This window comes from Bubalus kerabau, chromosome 23 (assembly GCF_029407905.1).
Source record: "Bubalus kerabau isolate K-KA32 ecotype Philippines breed swamp buffalo chromosome 23, PCC_UOA_SB_1v2, whole genome shotgun sequence".
In the NCBI taxonomy this organism is placed as follows: Eukaryota; Metazoa; Chordata; class Mammalia; order Artiodactyla; family Bovidae; genus Bubalus; species Bubalus kerabau.
This window is the reverse complement of record NC_073646.1, coordinates 34,221,078-34,237,897: the sequence shown is the minus strand read 5'-3', so window position 1 is coordinate 34,237,897 and position 16,820 is coordinate 34,221,078. Positions and strand designations below refer to the sequence as shown.

The 16,820-nt window shown below is 58.1% G+C and overlaps 1 protein-coding gene across 9 annotated transcripts in view; it reads left to right on the top strand.

Annotated features, from left to right (window-relative positions):
• Positions 1-14,804, top strand: part of ELN (elastin) — a 32,894-nt gene extending 18,090 nt beyond the window's left edge. For 5 of the 9 annotated variants that reach the window (XM_055561563.1, XM_055561570.1, XM_055561564.1 and 2 more), the window contains 21 exons: positions 651-746; positions 832-891; positions 1,448-1,618; positions 2,632-2,685; positions 3,254-3,334; positions 3,566-3,607; positions 4,016-4,102; positions 4,809-4,865; positions 6,476-6,607; positions 6,695-6,754; positions 7,279-7,410; positions 8,035-8,073; positions 9,494-9,565; positions 9,743-9,802; positions 10,071-10,154; positions 11,040-11,078; positions 11,290-11,343; positions 11,673-11,717; positions 12,059-12,085; positions 12,723-12,773; positions 13,783-14,804. In XM_055561563.1, coding sequence (XP_055417538.1) covers positions 651-746; positions 832-891; positions 1,448-1,618; positions 2,632-2,685; positions 3,254-3,334; positions 3,566-3,607; positions 4,016-4,102; positions 4,809-4,865; positions 6,476-6,607; positions 6,695-6,754; positions 7,279-7,410; positions 8,035-8,073; positions 9,494-9,565; positions 9,743-9,802; positions 10,071-10,154; positions 11,040-11,078; positions 11,290-11,343; positions 11,673-11,717; positions 12,059-12,085; positions 12,723-12,773; positions 13,783-13,826 — 1,487 coding nt within the window. In that variant the 3' untranslated portion in view covers positions 13,827-14,804. The remainder of the gene's footprint in view (positions 1-650; positions 747-831; positions 892-1,447; positions 1,619-2,631; positions 2,686-3,253; positions 3,335-3,565; positions 3,608-4,015; positions 4,103-4,808; positions 4,866-6,475; positions 6,608-6,694; positions 6,755-7,278; positions 7,411-8,034; positions 8,074-9,493; positions 9,566-9,742; positions 9,803-10,070; positions 10,155-11,039; positions 11,079-11,289; positions 11,344-11,672; positions 11,718-12,058; positions 12,086-12,722; positions 12,774-13,782) is intronic. The other 4 variants (XM_055561562.1, XM_055561568.1, XM_055561566.1 and 1 more) reach the window with 4 other exon arrangements.
• The last annotated feature ends 2,016 nt before the right edge of the window (positions 14,805-16,820 follow it).

The window sequence follows — 16,820 nt, the reverse complement described above, 5'->3', positions numbered from 1 at the left end:
ATGGGCGGAGTGGGCCCCTGGCGGTTCCCCAGTTCAGAGTTAGATCATGGGGGTGAAGTCTTCACCTTCAGCCCCAGTCCCAAGGGAGCCCCTTCTTGCAGCCATGATGAGATGGAAGATGCCTGCCCACTAGCCCAAGGGGGCGAGAATGTGGAGGGAAGCAGTGAGTCGGAGGCCTGCCGCACAGAGGTCCTCCTCCAGGCCCCCAAGGCTGGAGGGGATGGCTGGAATGTGGGAGCAAGAGAGCGGGGTGGCGAGGGGCTGCAAGAGCCAGGCGGCTGGGCGCTTGGATTACAAACTTGGCCGCGTGTTCGGAACACAGAGAGAGGAAGTCTTGAACATTCTTGCAGGGGCCCCTCTGGCCCGGGGAGCGGCCGCTTGTGGTTTCTCAGTATGTGGCAGTGATTAGAATGGGATTTGTCTGAAAACATACGAGTCCCTTAATGAGGCTGTTGAAATGGACACTTTAGGGGTGAGTCAAGGAACAGTGGGGTGGGGGCCCCTTCCCAAGCAGGCCCGGCCGGAGATGCCTGGGCCTCATTCCCAGAGGAGATTGCAGCGGTGAAAACACCAGCGTCCAAGCAGCCTTCCTGCCTGGCTTCAGGAGGGGCCCCTGGGAGCCACCTCTTCACTGTCCCCACTCCAAACAGGTGCTGCAGGAGCCGGAGTTCTCCCTGGCGTTGGTGTCGGTGGTGCTGGCATTCCTGGTGGGCCTGGTGCAATTCCTGGCATCGGAGGCATTGCAGGTAGGGTCCATCCCAGCAGGTGGTGAGGGGTGTCCTTGAGAAGGTCGCAGGGAAAGGGCCTCACCCTGTGCCGCTTTCTCTCCAGGGGTCGGGGCTCCAGATGCTGCTGCTGCTGCCGCCGCCGCCGCTAAAGCAGCCAAATTCGGTGAGTGTCCCCAGAACGGGCAGTGCCAGGGCTGCAGCCAGCCCCGGCCTTAGCATGCACCTTGGAAGGCTCCAGGCCTATAAGGCTGGATGGACTTTGTCTTTGTCCAGCTGGGGCACTGTTCCCCCGCAACCCCCCCAAGCATCATGGTCATGCCTCCTTGCCTCTGTCCAGGAGGCTCTGTCCACTGCTCTGCACTGATTGGCCCAGCGCTGTGGGCAGGGACCCTGCTGACTCCTCCCATTTTACCCCCTGGGCCACTCACAGCTGCTGTACCAACTGCCTGGGCCTAGTAGAGCATTCTGAATCTGCTTTAGACTTAGACCTTGCTCTTCCCAGCCACAGATCCAAACAAACCCCTAGAGCTCTGTCGGGGTTCCCTCAGTTCCCTCACCTCCTCTCGGGTGACTTGGATCCACGCAGAGGCAGTGCCCCCCAGGCTAGCATCCTGCACACAGGACCCGTGGCTCCCGAAGCTTCCCAAAGTCATGCTCCCAAAGGCCCCCCTGAGGTTCCCACAGGGTCCAGGCCAGAACAGCAATCCTTCCATCCACAGGTGCTGCTGGAGGCTTCCCAGGAGTTGGAGTACCTGGTGTCGGGGTCCCTGGTGTTGGGGTTCCAGGTGTCGGGGTCCCTGGTGTTGGGGTTCCAGGTGTCGGAGTCCCAGGTGTTGGAATCCCTGGTGTTGGGGTCCCTGGTGTTGGGGTCCCTGGTGTCGGAGTTCCAGGTATTGGGTGCTTGGATATCACAGGTGGACCAGCTGAGCTTGGCTATGTGTGCGCACGTGTGTTTGTGTGTGCAAGAGAGATATGTTAGAAATTATTGCCAAGACTTTCCGATTCTCCTTAACACATCACCCTTCTATCCTCTTCTCTCCATACCCTTGGTCATCTTCTCTCTCTTGGGCTATAATTAACTACTGCCAGCCTCTTATCTTCTTCAATTTACCTTCTGGTTGTCAGTATGCTCTATGTCTTTTTCATCTCTGTGTTCCCAGCCCTTCACAGAATATATGTTCAGTAAATGGTGGATAGATGGGTGGGTCGGTAGATGGATGGATAGATATCTGGGGAGATGGATGGATGGATGGATGGATGGATGGATGGGCAAATGGGCAGCTGGGGAAGTAGGTGAACAGCCAGGTGGATGAGTAGGCAAATTGATGGATGAGAGAGTGGGTGATGGGTGGATGAATGGAGAGATACAAAGATGGGTGGTTACATGGATGGATAAATAAGATGGGTAAAATGGTGGATGGCAAGATAAATGGGTAGATGAAAAGAGAAATGGATAAGCAGGTGGGGACAATGCAAGTGATTAGAATGATGTATGAATGGATGGATGGTGGATGAGCAGATGAATGGGTGGGTAGAAGGCCAATACAAAATAGATAGTTGGTTAGACATTTAGATGAAAGTATAGATAGGCAGGCGGGTGGATAAATGGATGGATAAATGCATGTGTGGGTGGCTGGAGAGCTGAGTGGTTGAGTGGGTAGATTGAGATCGAAAGATAGACAAATGGACAGACATTTGGGAAGGTCAGCAGATGGATGAATGGGTGGCTGGGTAGACAGATGGACAGATGGGTAAGTGGAGATATGAGTGGGTAAATGGATGGACAACCCTGTGTTGGCTCAATAGATAGAAGATGGACTGAAAGACAGAGGGATATATATACATATCCTGAGTGTCCACTCCATTCTCCCCTGAGCGTTTGTGTTTCTCTTGGTCTCTCCAGGGGCCGTGTCACCAGCCGCAGCTGCTAAAGCAGCAGCCAAAGCAGCCAAATTCGGTGAGTGCCGAGCGGATAGCTCCACCCTGCCCTGTTCTGGCCTTTACTTGGACTCCAGAACCCTCATCTTCTACTCCCCATTGTGCAGCCCAGAGAAGGGGAGGGACTTGCCCAGGGCCACACAGCAAGTCACTGGCAGAGCTGGGGCTTGGATCTGTTGGGCCCCAGGACCATGTGTCCCCCAGGTGTCTCCCACCATGAGGCCAAGGGACTGAGTAATAGTGGAGTCCCAGTATGTCATTCCCAGTGGAGACAGTGTCCCTGACCTCCCTGTCCTGGCCAGGACCCACTCAGAGGAGAGCCCCAGCCTGGCGGAGGATAAGACTGCACAGTCTGCCCATCACCAACAAAGAGACCCTTCCCCAACTGCTCAGAGAGGGGCTGTGGATACACTAGGGGGTGTCAGTAGGGAGGGAGCTGGTGGGGCTCAGGCATCTCATGGTTTCCTGTCCTTCATGGACCAGACTTGGGGGGAGGCTCGCATCCTCTCCCCTACCCAGCATCCCCCAGAGCCTGCCCCAGGCTCTCCCACTAGATCCTTTACCACTTGATTCTCTTCCCTCCGCAGGGGCCAGAGGCGGAGTGGGAGTTGGAGGCATTCCCACATTCGGGGTTGGCCCTGGGGGCTTTCCTGGCATTGGAGACGCAGGTATTCCGGGAGCTGGCCTTTCCCGCGGTGGGTGGGGGACAGGGAAAGGGATGGAGGCTCATCTTCTGTTGGGCTATGGGAGGCTGGGGAGGGTAGACTGAGCTCTGGGAACTCAGGGAGGACGTGGGGAGAGCGCAGGGTGGGCCCCCCGCACCCCTGGGGCAGGCACACTGTCAGCACAGCTGAGATCAGCCAGGTTTCTGAATCTCTTTCTTTCTCGATTCCTCATAGCAGCAGCTCAGGCAGCTGCCGCCGCCAAGGCAGCCAAAATCGGTAAGTGCCCCAGCCCTGCGTTCCCTGCCCCCTCCGCCTCCCCTCCTCCCCCTACTCCTCCCCCCAGGGCGAAGCCCTGCCCACTCCCCTCCACAGCCAGGCTCTCCTGTAGGGGCCAAGGCTCAAAAATCAGAGCAACCTCATACTCGTGGCCTCTGGGGCTGAAAAGGCCTGGGTTAAGTCAGAAGCCCCTGGCCCCATTTTCCAAAGCCACAGTGAACATTTCTGGCCTTTGCAATTGCCCACTGTTGGGGTCATTGGTACCTAGCTCATCATCCCCCATCCTACACCAGTGAGTTAAAGGTGCCCAGACGATATCCAGCCACGATGCAACCCCCACCTCCACCCTCGGCTCCCCCAAGAAGAGGGTGCTTCAAGGGCAAAGCTGGATACTCTTCATCCCTCCAGGTGCTGGGGGAGTAGGAGCCCTGGGAGGGCTGGTGCCAGGTGCCCCAGGAGCAATACCAGGCGTGCCAGGTGTTGGAGGGGTGCCAGGTGAGCTGTGTCCCAGCCCAGACATTGGTTTGGTTTATCTCATGGAAGGGGCCCTGGAATTGATGTAGATCAAGGGTCCCATTTTACAGATGGCAAGACTGAGCCCAGAGACAGGGGTAGAGAGAAAGGGATTTCCCATACTTTGAAGGGAAGTGTCTCCATGGGATTCCAGATCGCTGAGTGAACCCAGAAAGTCTCCTCCCTGCCCTCAGGGATGCTCAGGATGTCAGCCTGAGAGCCAGCAGAACTCTGCTTGGCTGGGGTTTGGGGAGACCTCATTCATACCCCGCCCCACGGGGCCTTTCTGCTTTCTGATCGGGTGGGAGGGCCTGTGTCAGTCTCTGTTTCTTTCTCCAGAGGGAGGAAATGAGATTAACTTACAATCCTCCTTGTCGGTTTGTGTTTTTTTTTCCCCACCAGAAGATTTCTCTTCTGCATTTCTTCTTCTTTCTGGGCGGGGGAGAAATTCCTCTCTTGCGTTTCTCCCCCAAGAAATGAGCCGTTTCCTCCAATAGCCACAGAGTCAGAGCTGCTTCTCAGGGAGACGGCATGCCCAGAGCGGCTGGCGGGCCATCACAGTGCGGGCCTGGGAGAGGGGGCAGTTCCCGAGATGTGGACTCCGCGAAGTCTTTCTACCATAGGGGATGGAAGAGAGAGGGGAGGGGTGCTGGGGACGGCTCCGGATCCTTAATCTTCGCCTTTCCAGGGGTCGGGATTCCAGCAGCTGCAGCCGCCAAAGCCGCCGCCAAAGCCGCCCAGTTTGGTAAGAGTTGTTGTTGTTTTGTCCCTCAGTCGTGTCCAGCTCTTTGCGGACCCACAGCTGCGGCCCGCCAGGCTCCTCTGTCATGGGATTTTCCTAGGCAAGAATACCGGAGTGGGTTGCCATTTCCTTCTCCAGGGGACCTTCCCGACCCAGGGATGGAACCCACATCTCCTGCATTGGCAGATGGATTCTTTACCACTGAGCCACCTGGGAAGCCCCCTGCCAATTCTGCCTCCGAGCCTGATCCCAGAGCACTGCTCGCTCATATCTCTGCTTTGGAGTCTGACAGCACCCCTCTCCAACGTGACCTCTCCAAGCTGTCACATTCTGGGCCTGGGCCTTCCTCAAAGGTCTCGGCCCATCCAAGCACTTTGAGGGATGGGAGCGAAGTTTCTGAGCAGGAAGACAAAGAGAGAAGAGATGCCGGAGAGCCCTCCAGCACCCACCCCCACCCTTCCCACAGCCCTTGCTGCCTTCCGGTCCAGCTGGGGCCTTGCCCCACTTCTGGAGCCAACGCTGGGCTTCTCTGAGCTCCCGCCCACCCTGAGCGACAGCAGGGCTCTCACTCCCTGACCAGGCTCTGCATCTCCTGCTTCAGCCAGGGGCCACCCTGGCAGCCCCAGGCTCCCACACCCTCCTGAATATGGCACAGCAAAACAGCTCACTTTAGAGCCCAGCTGCATGCCAGAGAAATCTTAACCTCAGGTCTGTTTAATTGCTGAGTCGTGCCTGATTCTTTGTGACCCCATGGACTGTAGCCCACTAGGCTCCTCCGTCCATGGGATTTCCCAGGCAAGAGTACTGGAGTGGGTTGCCATTTCCTTCTCCAGGCGATCTTCCCAACCCAAGGATCGAACCCACGTCACCTACCTTGACAGGCAGCTTCTTTGCCACTGAGCCACCAGTGATTCCTAAACTCAGATATGGCAACTCATGTTTGTAAAACTACTATTTGCTGAGGGCTTCCCTGGTGGCTCAGACAGTAAAGAATCTGACTGCAATGCGTGTTCCATCTCTGGGCCAGGAGTCTCCCTCCTGTTTTCTTGTTGGGAAATTCCATGGCCAAAGGAGCCTGGTGGGCTACAGTCCATGGGGTCACAGAGTCAGGCATGACTGAGCCACTAACACTTTCAGCGTTTGCTGAGGTAATCCTTACACCAGCCTTATGAGATCGGTTCTGTTGCACCCATTTCCCAGATGTGGAAACTGAGTCTCCAGGAGCTTAAGTATCTTGCCCATACTCACGTAGCTAAATGGTGGCTGAGCTGAGCTTTGAAGCCAGGCCTGCCTGTCTTGCCAAACTCCCTTTACTACATGTTGTTGCAGTTGTTTAGCTGCTGCATGAGTCTGCCTGTATCACCCTCAGAGTCTCAAAGGGGTCCCTGGAACTCCAAAAGTTGAGTTCCTGATCTTGCACAGACCTCTTATTAGGGATGAAGAAGCTGAGGCCCATCAAGAGAAAGTAACTTGCCCAAGGTCACACAGCAAGTCTGTGCCCAGCTGGAGCAAGGATCCAGGGTTCCTGACCCCCCAGCCAGCTGCTCTTTCCATCAGCTTCTGTCCTCCGTGGTTAGGATTCGGTTAAGGATTGGCTCTGCTCGCTTTTGCAGGATTAGGCCCTGGAGTCGGCGTGGCTCCCGGTGTTGGTGTGGCTCCTGGCATCGGCGTGGCTCCCGGCGTCGGCGTGGTTCCCGGTGTCGGCGTGGCTCCCGGCATTGGCCTGGGCCCCGGTGGTGTCATAGGTAAGCCGTGTGAATAATTGGGCCTGAGTGAGGGTGCTCTGAATCCTCCATGGGTGCCATCCTTAAACCTCATCCTCTCCCCCGCAGGAGCAGGGGTCCCAGCTGCAGCCAAGGCCGCTGCTAAGGCCGCTGCCAAAGCCCAGCTCCGTGAGTGTCCTGCCTGCCTTCTCGGTCTGGTGTGACCCCAGCCTGAGCTGGGTCCCTGGACACGCAACCTCTCAGACCTGCCCTTCAGCTTCCTGAGGCCCCCCTAGGAGGCAGACATGGGCATTAGAAACAGATTTAGCATAAGGGAGACCCGCGTTCATGTCCTGGGTCCCACACCAGCCGAGTGACCTCTGATGTCCCTGTGTGGTACCGAGGGTACATGCCAGGGAGGCTTGTTAGGGGAATCAAATGAGTTCATTCAAGAAGGAGGGACAGGAGGTGAGGATGAAAAGGGAAGCGATGTCCAGCGTATGCAGCAGGTCTGGGGAGGGGCTGGACTTGGCGGTCAGTGTGAGTTTTAGGAAAACTGGTGGCAGCGTAGAGGGCAGATGAAAGGGACAGGGGCCCCCGCAAGAGACTGGGCCCCTTCTCCTGGGCCCTGACTCAGCTTCCTGGGCAGGACACCCCCAAAAGGGCCTGTTTCCTGCCTGCTGCCGTCACCCTACCCCCCCCATCTCCCACAGGGGCTGCTGCTGGCCTTCCCGCTGGCGTTCCTGGCCTTGGAGTGGGTGTTGGAGTTCCTGGCCTTGGAGTGGGTGTTGGTGTTCCTGGCCTTGGAGTCGGGGCCGGAGTTCCTGGACTTGGGGCAGGGGCAGGTAAGGGGCCTTCTGGGGGCTGAACAGCAATGCTCCCCAAGCCCAAAGGAGGCAGGGCTCTCTCCCCAGCACGTCCTCCAGCACTCTCGCACCGAGGCGTGTGATAAATGCTCTGTTAGATCCTCCTGAGCAGTCCGAGACAACTGGGATAAGAGGTAGGGGAAAGGCCAGGTGAAGGGCTCCAAGCTGAAAGGAAGCCCACTGCCCAAGGAAGGAGGCTGGGGGTCCCTGGGGTCAATGGAAGTGGTTGGGCCCACCTAGCTCCCCTTCAGCAGTGTGTGGGGGGAAGGGGGCCACAGGGAACTCTAGTTCTTCATCTTCTAGTTACATCAGCCTCAGGCAAACCATGGTGGTCCTCGAGGAGCCAGCAGAGGATAGAATGGAAAAAGGAGGCACAGTTCAGCCCTCAAGCACCCCCAGACCAGACTGGTAGAGACACAGTTAGATACCAGAGCTCTGTCCCTGGCCCAGTGAGCTCCTAGCTATGGAGCCACGGCTTCAGGGCTTTGAGAGAAACAAAGAAAGCTGAGGAAGTCAAGGAGGGCTCCCTGAAGGAAGCAGAACTCCCAGGCACAGAGCTCAGCTACTGACCTCCCCAACTCTTCCTTTTGCCCTTTTCCCCAGTACCTGGAACCCTGGCCGCAGCTAAAGCAGCCAAGTTCGGTAAGAGCCCCTCAACCCACCACCCACAGTCGTTGATCCCCTTGCTGCCCCACCATCCCTGATAACACCTGGTGACCTGTCTCCTCTCCCCCTGGGCCAGGGCCCAGTGCCTGGAGCCTACATCACAGGGCTGTGATGGTCAGCGTGGAAAAAGGCAGTTTCTAGGACACATTTATGACAGCTCAGCAGACTCCGGCTCCCACCCACTAAATACCTAGCGTGCCTACAGCCCCAGGACAACCCCAACCGCCCCTCATGTTTCCAGCCCCCTGGGGGGGCAGTTCCATGTTGGTGAGGACCATGGTCGTTAAGGCCCCTCAGACCATGAGTTTCATGGGGCCCAAGGCCAGGGAGGGACCAGGGCTGATGTCCCAGCAAAGCCACGACTCCTCATCTGGGCCCCCGCCTTGCTGTCAGCAGGACCGTGCCCGCCACGAGGACGTGGCAGGCCTGCCCGCCCCCACCCCCCGGCAGTTGGCACCTAGGCAGCCCCAGCCTGGCCAGACCCATGCTGTCTGTGTCCCCCTGCATTCCGGCCTCCTAGGATCTGGGCCGGGGCCTCTGCCAGGGAACTGCCAACCAGGTCTGGCCGGTCCACTTGGGTCCATTTTCCACCTTGGAAAGTGTTCCATCCGTGGCGGGCCTGGTAACCCACAGGCCTCTCTCCTGTTCCTTGCTGGCGGCCCTGCTGGTCTGAGCTCGACAGCCATTGCCAGGGAAACAGAGCAGCTAAGGACTCTGGCTCCAGAGTCATTTCCTGCCCTTGAAGCTGTGAGCACATTGCTTAACTTCTGCTGTGCTTCAGTTTTCCCATCTGCAAAATGGGGCTAACGGTACCTACCTTCCTTGCTGCCTGGAACAATAAGCCGGCTAACGAGCATGAAGCACTGACCATGAGTGTGCCCCTAAAGCACTAGCTGTAACTCCTGGCAGCTCTGTACTGGACAGTGGTTCACACTCAGAGGACCCTCACACACAGAGCGTCCTCTCACTCTCCAAACACTTGTAGGTGAACAGGAAAAGGATCGTCAACCCCTTTAGGGTCAGAGAGGTCACAGCTCTGATGAGCAAAGAAACCAGAATTCAACCCAGGGCTGTCAGGGCCTGAGACTAGTCCTCCACCCTTGGCAGCTCATGGCCACAGCCACCACTGGGACCACCCGCAGCTCCCAGGGCCGGCCTGGGAGGAAGGAGAGGAGGTGGGCAGGTCAAGGATCAAGACGGGGTCTGCCTTTGTCCAGTGGGTCAGGGCAGAGCCGGGACTCAAACCCGTGTGTCTGGGAATGGACCTCTGTCCTCTGCTCCTTCCACTGGGTCACGTGGCCTTCACCACCTGTCTACTTGCCTAGTGACCTTGGGGTGGGGAAACCTCGTCCTTCAGAAGGCGGGGAAGGACTGACTTTCCACCCTCTCTCCACAGGACCAGGAGGGGTCGGGGCCCTTGGAGGGGTTGGAGATCTTGGTGGAGCCGGCATTCCAGGTGGTGTGGCAGGTGAGTTGAAACCCCATGAAGCCTTGAGCACATTGCTTAACCTCTGCTGTGCCTCAGTTTTCTCATCTGTGAAATGGGGCTAATGGCACCTACCTTAGTGGAAACCCCAGGATGGGCTGGGCATTGAGGGAGACTGACCGTGGAGACTCCCTCCCTGAGCTCCCTCTGTGTCCCCAGGAGTCGGACCTGCTGCCGCAGCCGCCGCTGCCAAAGCTGCCGCCAAAGCCGCCCAATTTGGTGAGCACGGGTGTGAGGTGGGAGCTGCCCTGGGAGTTGGGGTGGGGGGTGTCTGACTACATGCCATGAAGCATATATTCCCTGGCCTGCTCCCCAAGGCCTTCAGGGGCATTGTCTCTGGGGGTCCAGCCCACCTCCTGGCCCCACCAGCCCTCCAAGGCCCTGGGGGCCCAGGCTCCACGTGGGACCTGGGATGATAGCCCCACCCCTCTGCGGACAGAGCCAGCTGCTCTCACTTTCAGGGTTTAATACACAGCTCTCTCCACAGGCCTGGGGGGAGTCGGTGGGCTCGGAGTCGGAGGACTGGGAGTTGGTGGGCTTGGAGCTGTCCCAGGGGCTGTGGGCCTTGGAGGTAAAGTGTGTTCTGGAATCAGTGAACGAATGGCGTGGGATGTGTGTCTGTGTTTGCATACACGGGCACATACTGAAGTGACTTAGCAGCAGCAGCAGCAGCCTATATGAATGAGAGAGAGACTGACTTTCTTTCCCATCTGGCCACACCTTGCTGAGGCAGTCCTCTTTGCCTGGACCCTGCCCACACTTTATCAGCAACTCAAGATTATACTGAGCCCTGTCCCCTTCTCTGGGCTCGTGCAGCATTTGGAGGGGCCCCAGTGGTTCAGCGGGTAAAGAATCTGCCTGCAATGCAGAAAACATGGGTTCGATCCCTGGGTCGAGACCATCCCCTGGAGGAGGAAATGGCAACCCACTCCAGTATTCTTGCCCGGAAAATCCCACGGACAGAGGAGCCTGGAGGGCTACAGTCCATGGGGTCACAAGGAGTCGGACGCGACTGAGCGACTGAGCACAGAGCAGGCTTAGAGAGGGCTGCCCCTTGCAGTTGGGTGTCCCAATCTCTCCCTCTCCTCTCTCTTTCAATCCGCCCAACCACCTCCAGTGGGAGTTCAGAGAAAGGAAGCAAAGCCTGGAGGAAAATCCCTTTCCCAAAGTCTCTGCCATCGTGGTGGACCTTGTGTTAACATCTCTCTCTCTCTCGGGTCATCGTTGTGTCTCTGACCCAGCCTGAAGTTTCTTACCCCGTGTGCTCCACAAGTCTGGCCACACAGTAGGAGCTTAATAAAGATTTCTGGAAAGATGGATGGATGGAGGTGGGGTGGCGGCATGGTGAAAGCATGAGTCAGTAGGCAGGGGCAGATCGATGGCAGTGGTCAGGAGGAGGACACGACTCTGGGAGGGAGGAGATATTCCTAAGCCCTCCTGCTCCCCATCTTTCCAGGTGTGTCTCCAGCTGCAGCTGCTAAAGCAGCCAAATTCGGTGAGTTGCTCCCACAGCCCCCCCGAGCCCAGGCCTGCAAGCTGCCTATACCCCACCCTCACTGCCCTGTCCACGAACCAGCTCAGGCCTCAGTCCTGTTCACAATACCTGTGAAGGATCCTTCCTGGAAATCACGTCCCAGACCCTGGAGGGGATGCTCAGGGCCCCTTACGCTGTGCCTCATCCCGACCCCCATCTGCCCTCTTCTCAGGTGCCGCTGGCCTTGGAGGTGTCCTAGGAGCTGGCCAGCCATTCCCAATTGGAGGTAGGGGCCGCCTCTGCTGTGAGATCCGCAGCTGAGCCTGGCTGGCTAGCAGCGGGGACTCCAGGGCTGTATCAGCACAGGAAACCGAGAGAGAGGGCAGAGGGGACAGTCCGGGAAAGGCCTCAGGGTTGGGGGGACACGTGGGCCTCAGACACCAGGCTGATGAGACTTTGTTAAGAAAGCTGCTTTGCCAGTGGGGGAGGGGCAGTGGGAGGAGGGGATCTTAGGCGGAGAGGAGTAGGTGGCCAGGCCGCGGTGGGTCCCAGGGTCCCACCCCACCCCACCCCACGCCCCCACACCCCCACGCCAACCCCAAACCCCTCCTGCAGGAGTCGCAGCAAGGCCTGGCTTCGGACTCTCTCCTATTTTCCCAGGTACGGCCAGGAGCCCCAGCCCTCCTCTTCCCCTGCCCAGAAGGGCTGAGCCAGGCTACAGACTGGGGGGCCCCCCACATCCTTAGATAGCACAGAGCTGGGCCTCCTCTTCTTCTCTTCCTCCCATGCAACATAAGGGAGCATCGGATTTTACAAAACATCGTGTTCAGATGAGACAAACTGAGGTTCAGAGAGGATCCAGGGTCACACAGTCACTGGCAGGGCCCCCCACACCCCAGCCCAGAACTGGGCCCCTCTCAGATGAGGCCCACGCTGCCGGGGAGGGCTTGGTGGGCTTCCTAGAGATGCGCACCCTCACCACCCCTCTGCTTGCCTTGCAGGTGGAGCTGGGGGCCTGGGAGTTGGTGGTGAGTCTACCAATCTCACAAGTGGGGGCCTCATTTCAAGTAGGGCCCTGAGCTCCTTCGCAGTGTGGGGCGGGGAGGGTCCTTCCTATTGAGGGAACAGTTAGTACAGCCACAGCCCTAGGCTGGCCTTCTGGTATGGGGGCTTGACGGAGCCCATGGGAGAATCACAGAAACTGAAAAGGCCAGCCTTGGGGTGTGGGAACCCCAATTCCTAGAGCTCCCAGCCTGGCACTTGACTGGGCATCAGGAGTGAGACGGGGACCTGGGTCACCCCAGGTCTTAGGGTCTAACCAGAGAGGTTGACGAGGTCTCATAGAAGAGGAAAGATATTGCTGGGTAAGAACAGGGCCTATTCAAGCAGGTGGTCAAGGAGGCCGAGCCTGGAGCCCCTCAGCTGGGAGGTGAGGCTGTCCCTGGGAAATGTGGCCTGGGGTCTGACTGTGGTGGGAGGGGCTGCCACAGAGCTGCTCAGACCTCCAGAGGCTGCAAGGACCGAGGCTGAGGGGGAGGGTCAGGCTGGGGGCAGAGAGGCCTTTGGAACCCGCTGCTGCAGGCACATGGGTGCGGGGTAGTGGGGCGGGCTGGTAGAGGTGGGGAAGCCTGGCCACCTCCCCAACCCCCTGCCTTCCCTCCACAGGCAAACCTCCCAAGCCCTTCGGAGGGGCCCTGGGAGCCCTGGGATTCCCAGGTGAGTAGACTCTGCCCCTGGAAGAGGGCAGGGTGGGGGGACAGGCTGCAGCTGCTGTCTCCAAAACAGATCCTCAGAGCTGAGAGTGGGCCAGGGACCCTCCTGGCTTTTCCAGGCCAGGCCTGGCAAGCCCTCCCTGCCTGGTACCCACACCCCGACTCCTGCAGGGAGAAGCCAAGAGAAAGTAAAGGCGGGGGGAGGATGAGGGACTGGGAGGGACAGAGGAGGAGAGAGAGGATGGAGGTGACAGGGAGCCCTGGTGTCAGGGAACTGGAGGGGTAGACCCTGCCGGGGTCCTGGAGACACGCCCTTGCTCCAAGGGGCAGACATGTGTCTGGCAGTGTCTGATCACCACCCTCAAGGCCTCTCCCAAGATGCCTGAAAGGGACTCAGAGAAGCCCCAGCTCCACCCTGGCAGTTGCTCAGGCTTTGGATCCCCTTCCACCCGCACCTGCTTCCCACCGCCCCCCCTCACCCCGAGACGAGGCAGCCCAGGGAGGAACAGAGGCCAGAGCAGCCTGACCTCATTCAAGGCGCCCAGCTCTCAGTCAGGCACCAGCTGGTGCTTGCGGCTCATGACCCTACTTGCTTTCTTTCCCAACACCCTGGATGAGCTCTGCAGAGAGATGGTGTCTCTACCACTAGGCAGCTTGCTGCCACCAGGTGGCGGTAGTGAGCCACACCTCGCTCCTGCAGGGGTAGGCGCTAGTCCAGGCCCCACGACCGACCCTGGTGGCTTGATGATTTGAAACAAGGTTAACCAGTCAGATCCTCCCCAGGAGAGGGCAAGAGCCCTGCTACCATCCACTTGCCCAGTGGGAGTTTGCACAATGAAAGGGCGCGGAGTTTGGCCTGGGGTGGTGGCCAGTCTTCCGCCTGGCTTCCTGGAGCCTCTGTTTCCCGTGGTGATGATGCGGATGTGAGAAGAGCTTGGAGTTGGGCAGAGTGGGCAAGGGCTTGAGCACCAGCGGCCAGGACTGACTGGGGGGCGTGCCTCCCCTGCACCCAGGTGGGGCCTGCCTGGGGAAATCCTGTGGCCGGAAGAGAAAGTGAGCTTCCCGGGACCCCTGACTCACGACCTCATCAACGTTGGTGCTACTGCTTGGTGGAGAATGTAAACCCTTTGTGACCCCACCCCCCTTTCCCATGCCCCCTCCTAAGTTCCCACCCCAGGTGGGAACGGGGCAGGCCGGGCGGCCTTGGAAATCCACAGGGCAAGGAGGCAAGAGAGTGGTGGCCAAGTGGGCCCCGGGAGGCCCCCCTCCTTCAGAGGCAAGGGGTGGGTGGGCTTGTCCCCCTACCCCCACGCCCTTCCCGCCCAGGAACTCCCCCTTCACACACTCTCCATCTCTAGGGGAACTTGGTGCTACATGCTGGTGCTCTGACTCTTCCTGCGGGGAGGGAGGAGGGAAGGGCAGCCCCTTAGGGACCCCCCCTCCCTGGGGCTCCTCTGAAGATGGTGCAGATACTTCCTGGGCAGTCTCGCCTCCCCCTGCCCACCAGGACCCACCTCTGGCTGCAGTCCAGTTGGTACCCAAGCATCAAAACCCTCACGCTGGATTGGGTCACACCATCTCTTGGCCTCCTTGGCCCCCCTTTCCCCGACCCATCGCTGTTCCCTATGTCCGAAGACTGCCCCCCCCCATATTGGGAACAGCCCTCTTGCTCTTGTGGAATTCATCCGCCCGTCTGTCCATCCGTCCGTCCATCCTTGTCCCAGTTTGGCCACCCGGCACCCCTAGCTGGCTGGGCGCCCCCACCATTGACTCGGTTAACCTGTCGTGGCAGCCTGGGCCCAGCCTCCACCCCATCGCACACACCCCTACCAAGGGCCCCGAGCCTCTGGGTGTGAAGAGCTGTACCAGCTGGGGCCGCAGGAATCTCCGCCCAAACCTGGGTCTCCCCCCACGCAGTACTGTATCCCCGTCCCCTCCTCGAGCCACTGTACTTCAGAGCATTTCTCCCCCGCCCCGCCCATCTCTATGTGTCTCGCTGTGATAGATCAATAAATATTTTATTTTTTGTCCTGGACATTTGGGGATTATTTTTGATTGTTGATGTTCTTTCATTTTACTTGTGTGGTTTATTGAAAAAAAAAACAAAACAAAAAACCTTTTTTTTTTCTGATCTGGGGAGCTATATCCCCATTAGAAAATTCATTTTAATCACTTTGGTATAGCTCTGGATGAAACACACATTTTAAAAAATAATAAGAGAATTAACTGCTTCAGAAAAGACTAATAAATGAAAACATTTTAAAGGAAACTGTGTCTTGGCCTCCTTTGTAAGCTCTCGTCTGCCTTCACTTCCTGGTCCAGGTAGGGAACAGGGCTCAGGGAACCTTGGGGAACCTTGGGTCTTCCCAGGTGGCGCTTAGGTAAAGAATCTACCTGCCAATGCAGGAGATGCAAGAGACGCACATTCGATCTCTGGGTCAGGAAGATCCCCTGGAGAAGGGAAGGGCAACCCACTCCAGTTTTCTTGCCTGGAGAATCCCATGGACAGAGAAGCCGGGTGGGCTACAGACCATGGGGTCGCAAAGAGTCAGACACGATTGAGCGACTAACACTTTCACTCTATCAAAATCATCTGCCATTGACTTCTGGTGAAAGGATCCTTCTTCAAGTTCAGCCTGTCCTTTAAAAATGATAATCCCTTTTAGGGGAAGCAGGGAAGCCAGTCCGACGCACTCATCCCTCCGAGGAGATGGGCTCATCCAGACACACGTTCCCCAGCGTTCACCCCTCAGACCCAAGTCCTTGGCCTCTGGATGCTGTGGCTGCAGCTGGATGAGCGGAGGAAACAAAAATGACCCTTCTGTCCAGACCAAACCTTGACCTTGGTGAACAGCCAAGAGAGAAGAAATGGTCCAACCGAAGAAAAACAGGAGCATGCTTCCCTCTCCACGCTCCCTCCCTGTCACACCTGGCATAAGGCACCACTTTGCTTCCTGACAAATCATAAAGAGGGACACCCTGCTGGCTCAACAGGAGACTGAGTACCATCCTTGACTGCACCCATTTCCCAGGGCCGTCCCCCTCCCCTCGGGCCACTCATCCATCTGATGCGCCCTCCCGGAGCCCACCCCTCCCTTCTAGAGCACTCTGGGTACCAGATTCCAAACTCCCCTCCCCAAACCACCAAGTCCACTTCCAGGGCCCATATGGGCTAGTATCCGTCCTCCCCAGAGAGAACCCCAGGGCTAGTGGGCATCCGGGGCAGCCACAAGGGTGGCAAGGAGGAGCTGTGTTGGGAGCGCAGGTGGGGTCTGCCTGTGTAGACGCTAGTATCCGCACATCTGAGAACAAGGGCCCTCAGCTGCCAGGAGTCTGGCTGGAAAGACACGGGGGTGGGGCAATGCTCAGGGACCCAGTCCCAGAGGACAGCAGAGCACAGGAAGCAATTTACCAGGCGGAGAATAGTGCAGAGAGTAGGGAGGGTCAGGCCTCTCAGGGAGGAAGAGCAGCCCCGTGAAGGCCCGCAGTGCCTGGCTGGAGCGGCCAGAGCCCAGGAAAAATGGAGGATGGGTCAGAAGTGGGTAGGGGTGCGTTCGCAGAGACCACAAGGGGCTGCGGTGACCATCAGTGAGGAGGGACAACCTGCCCAAGAGCAGTGGCAAACAAGATCGATTCATCACTTATTTGTTCATCGAAAAGATCCCTTGCTCATTCCTCCACAAGCTCTCCAGACTCTGAAATTTGGCCGGCTCCAGCATTCAGCCCTAGGGCCCCCCTGCTGTGGTTTCTCATAATTTATGGCTTTAAATACCATGTACGCATTAGCAATTCCCAAACTGATAGCTCAGCACAGACCTCTCCCCTGAACTCTGGACCCGAACGTTCACAGCCACTTCCTAACATCCCCACCTGAAAGTCTCATAACCCTGAGTAGCATGGGTTCCCCCCTCCCACCCCCACCATAACCTGCTCCCCCCTGCCCCTCCCCACCTTCCCCATCTCAGTTCCAGGGGTTCAGGCTGCAGCTTAGGAATCCTCCTCTCCTCCCATTTCACACACCAGATTCACCAGCAAACCCCAGGGCACCACC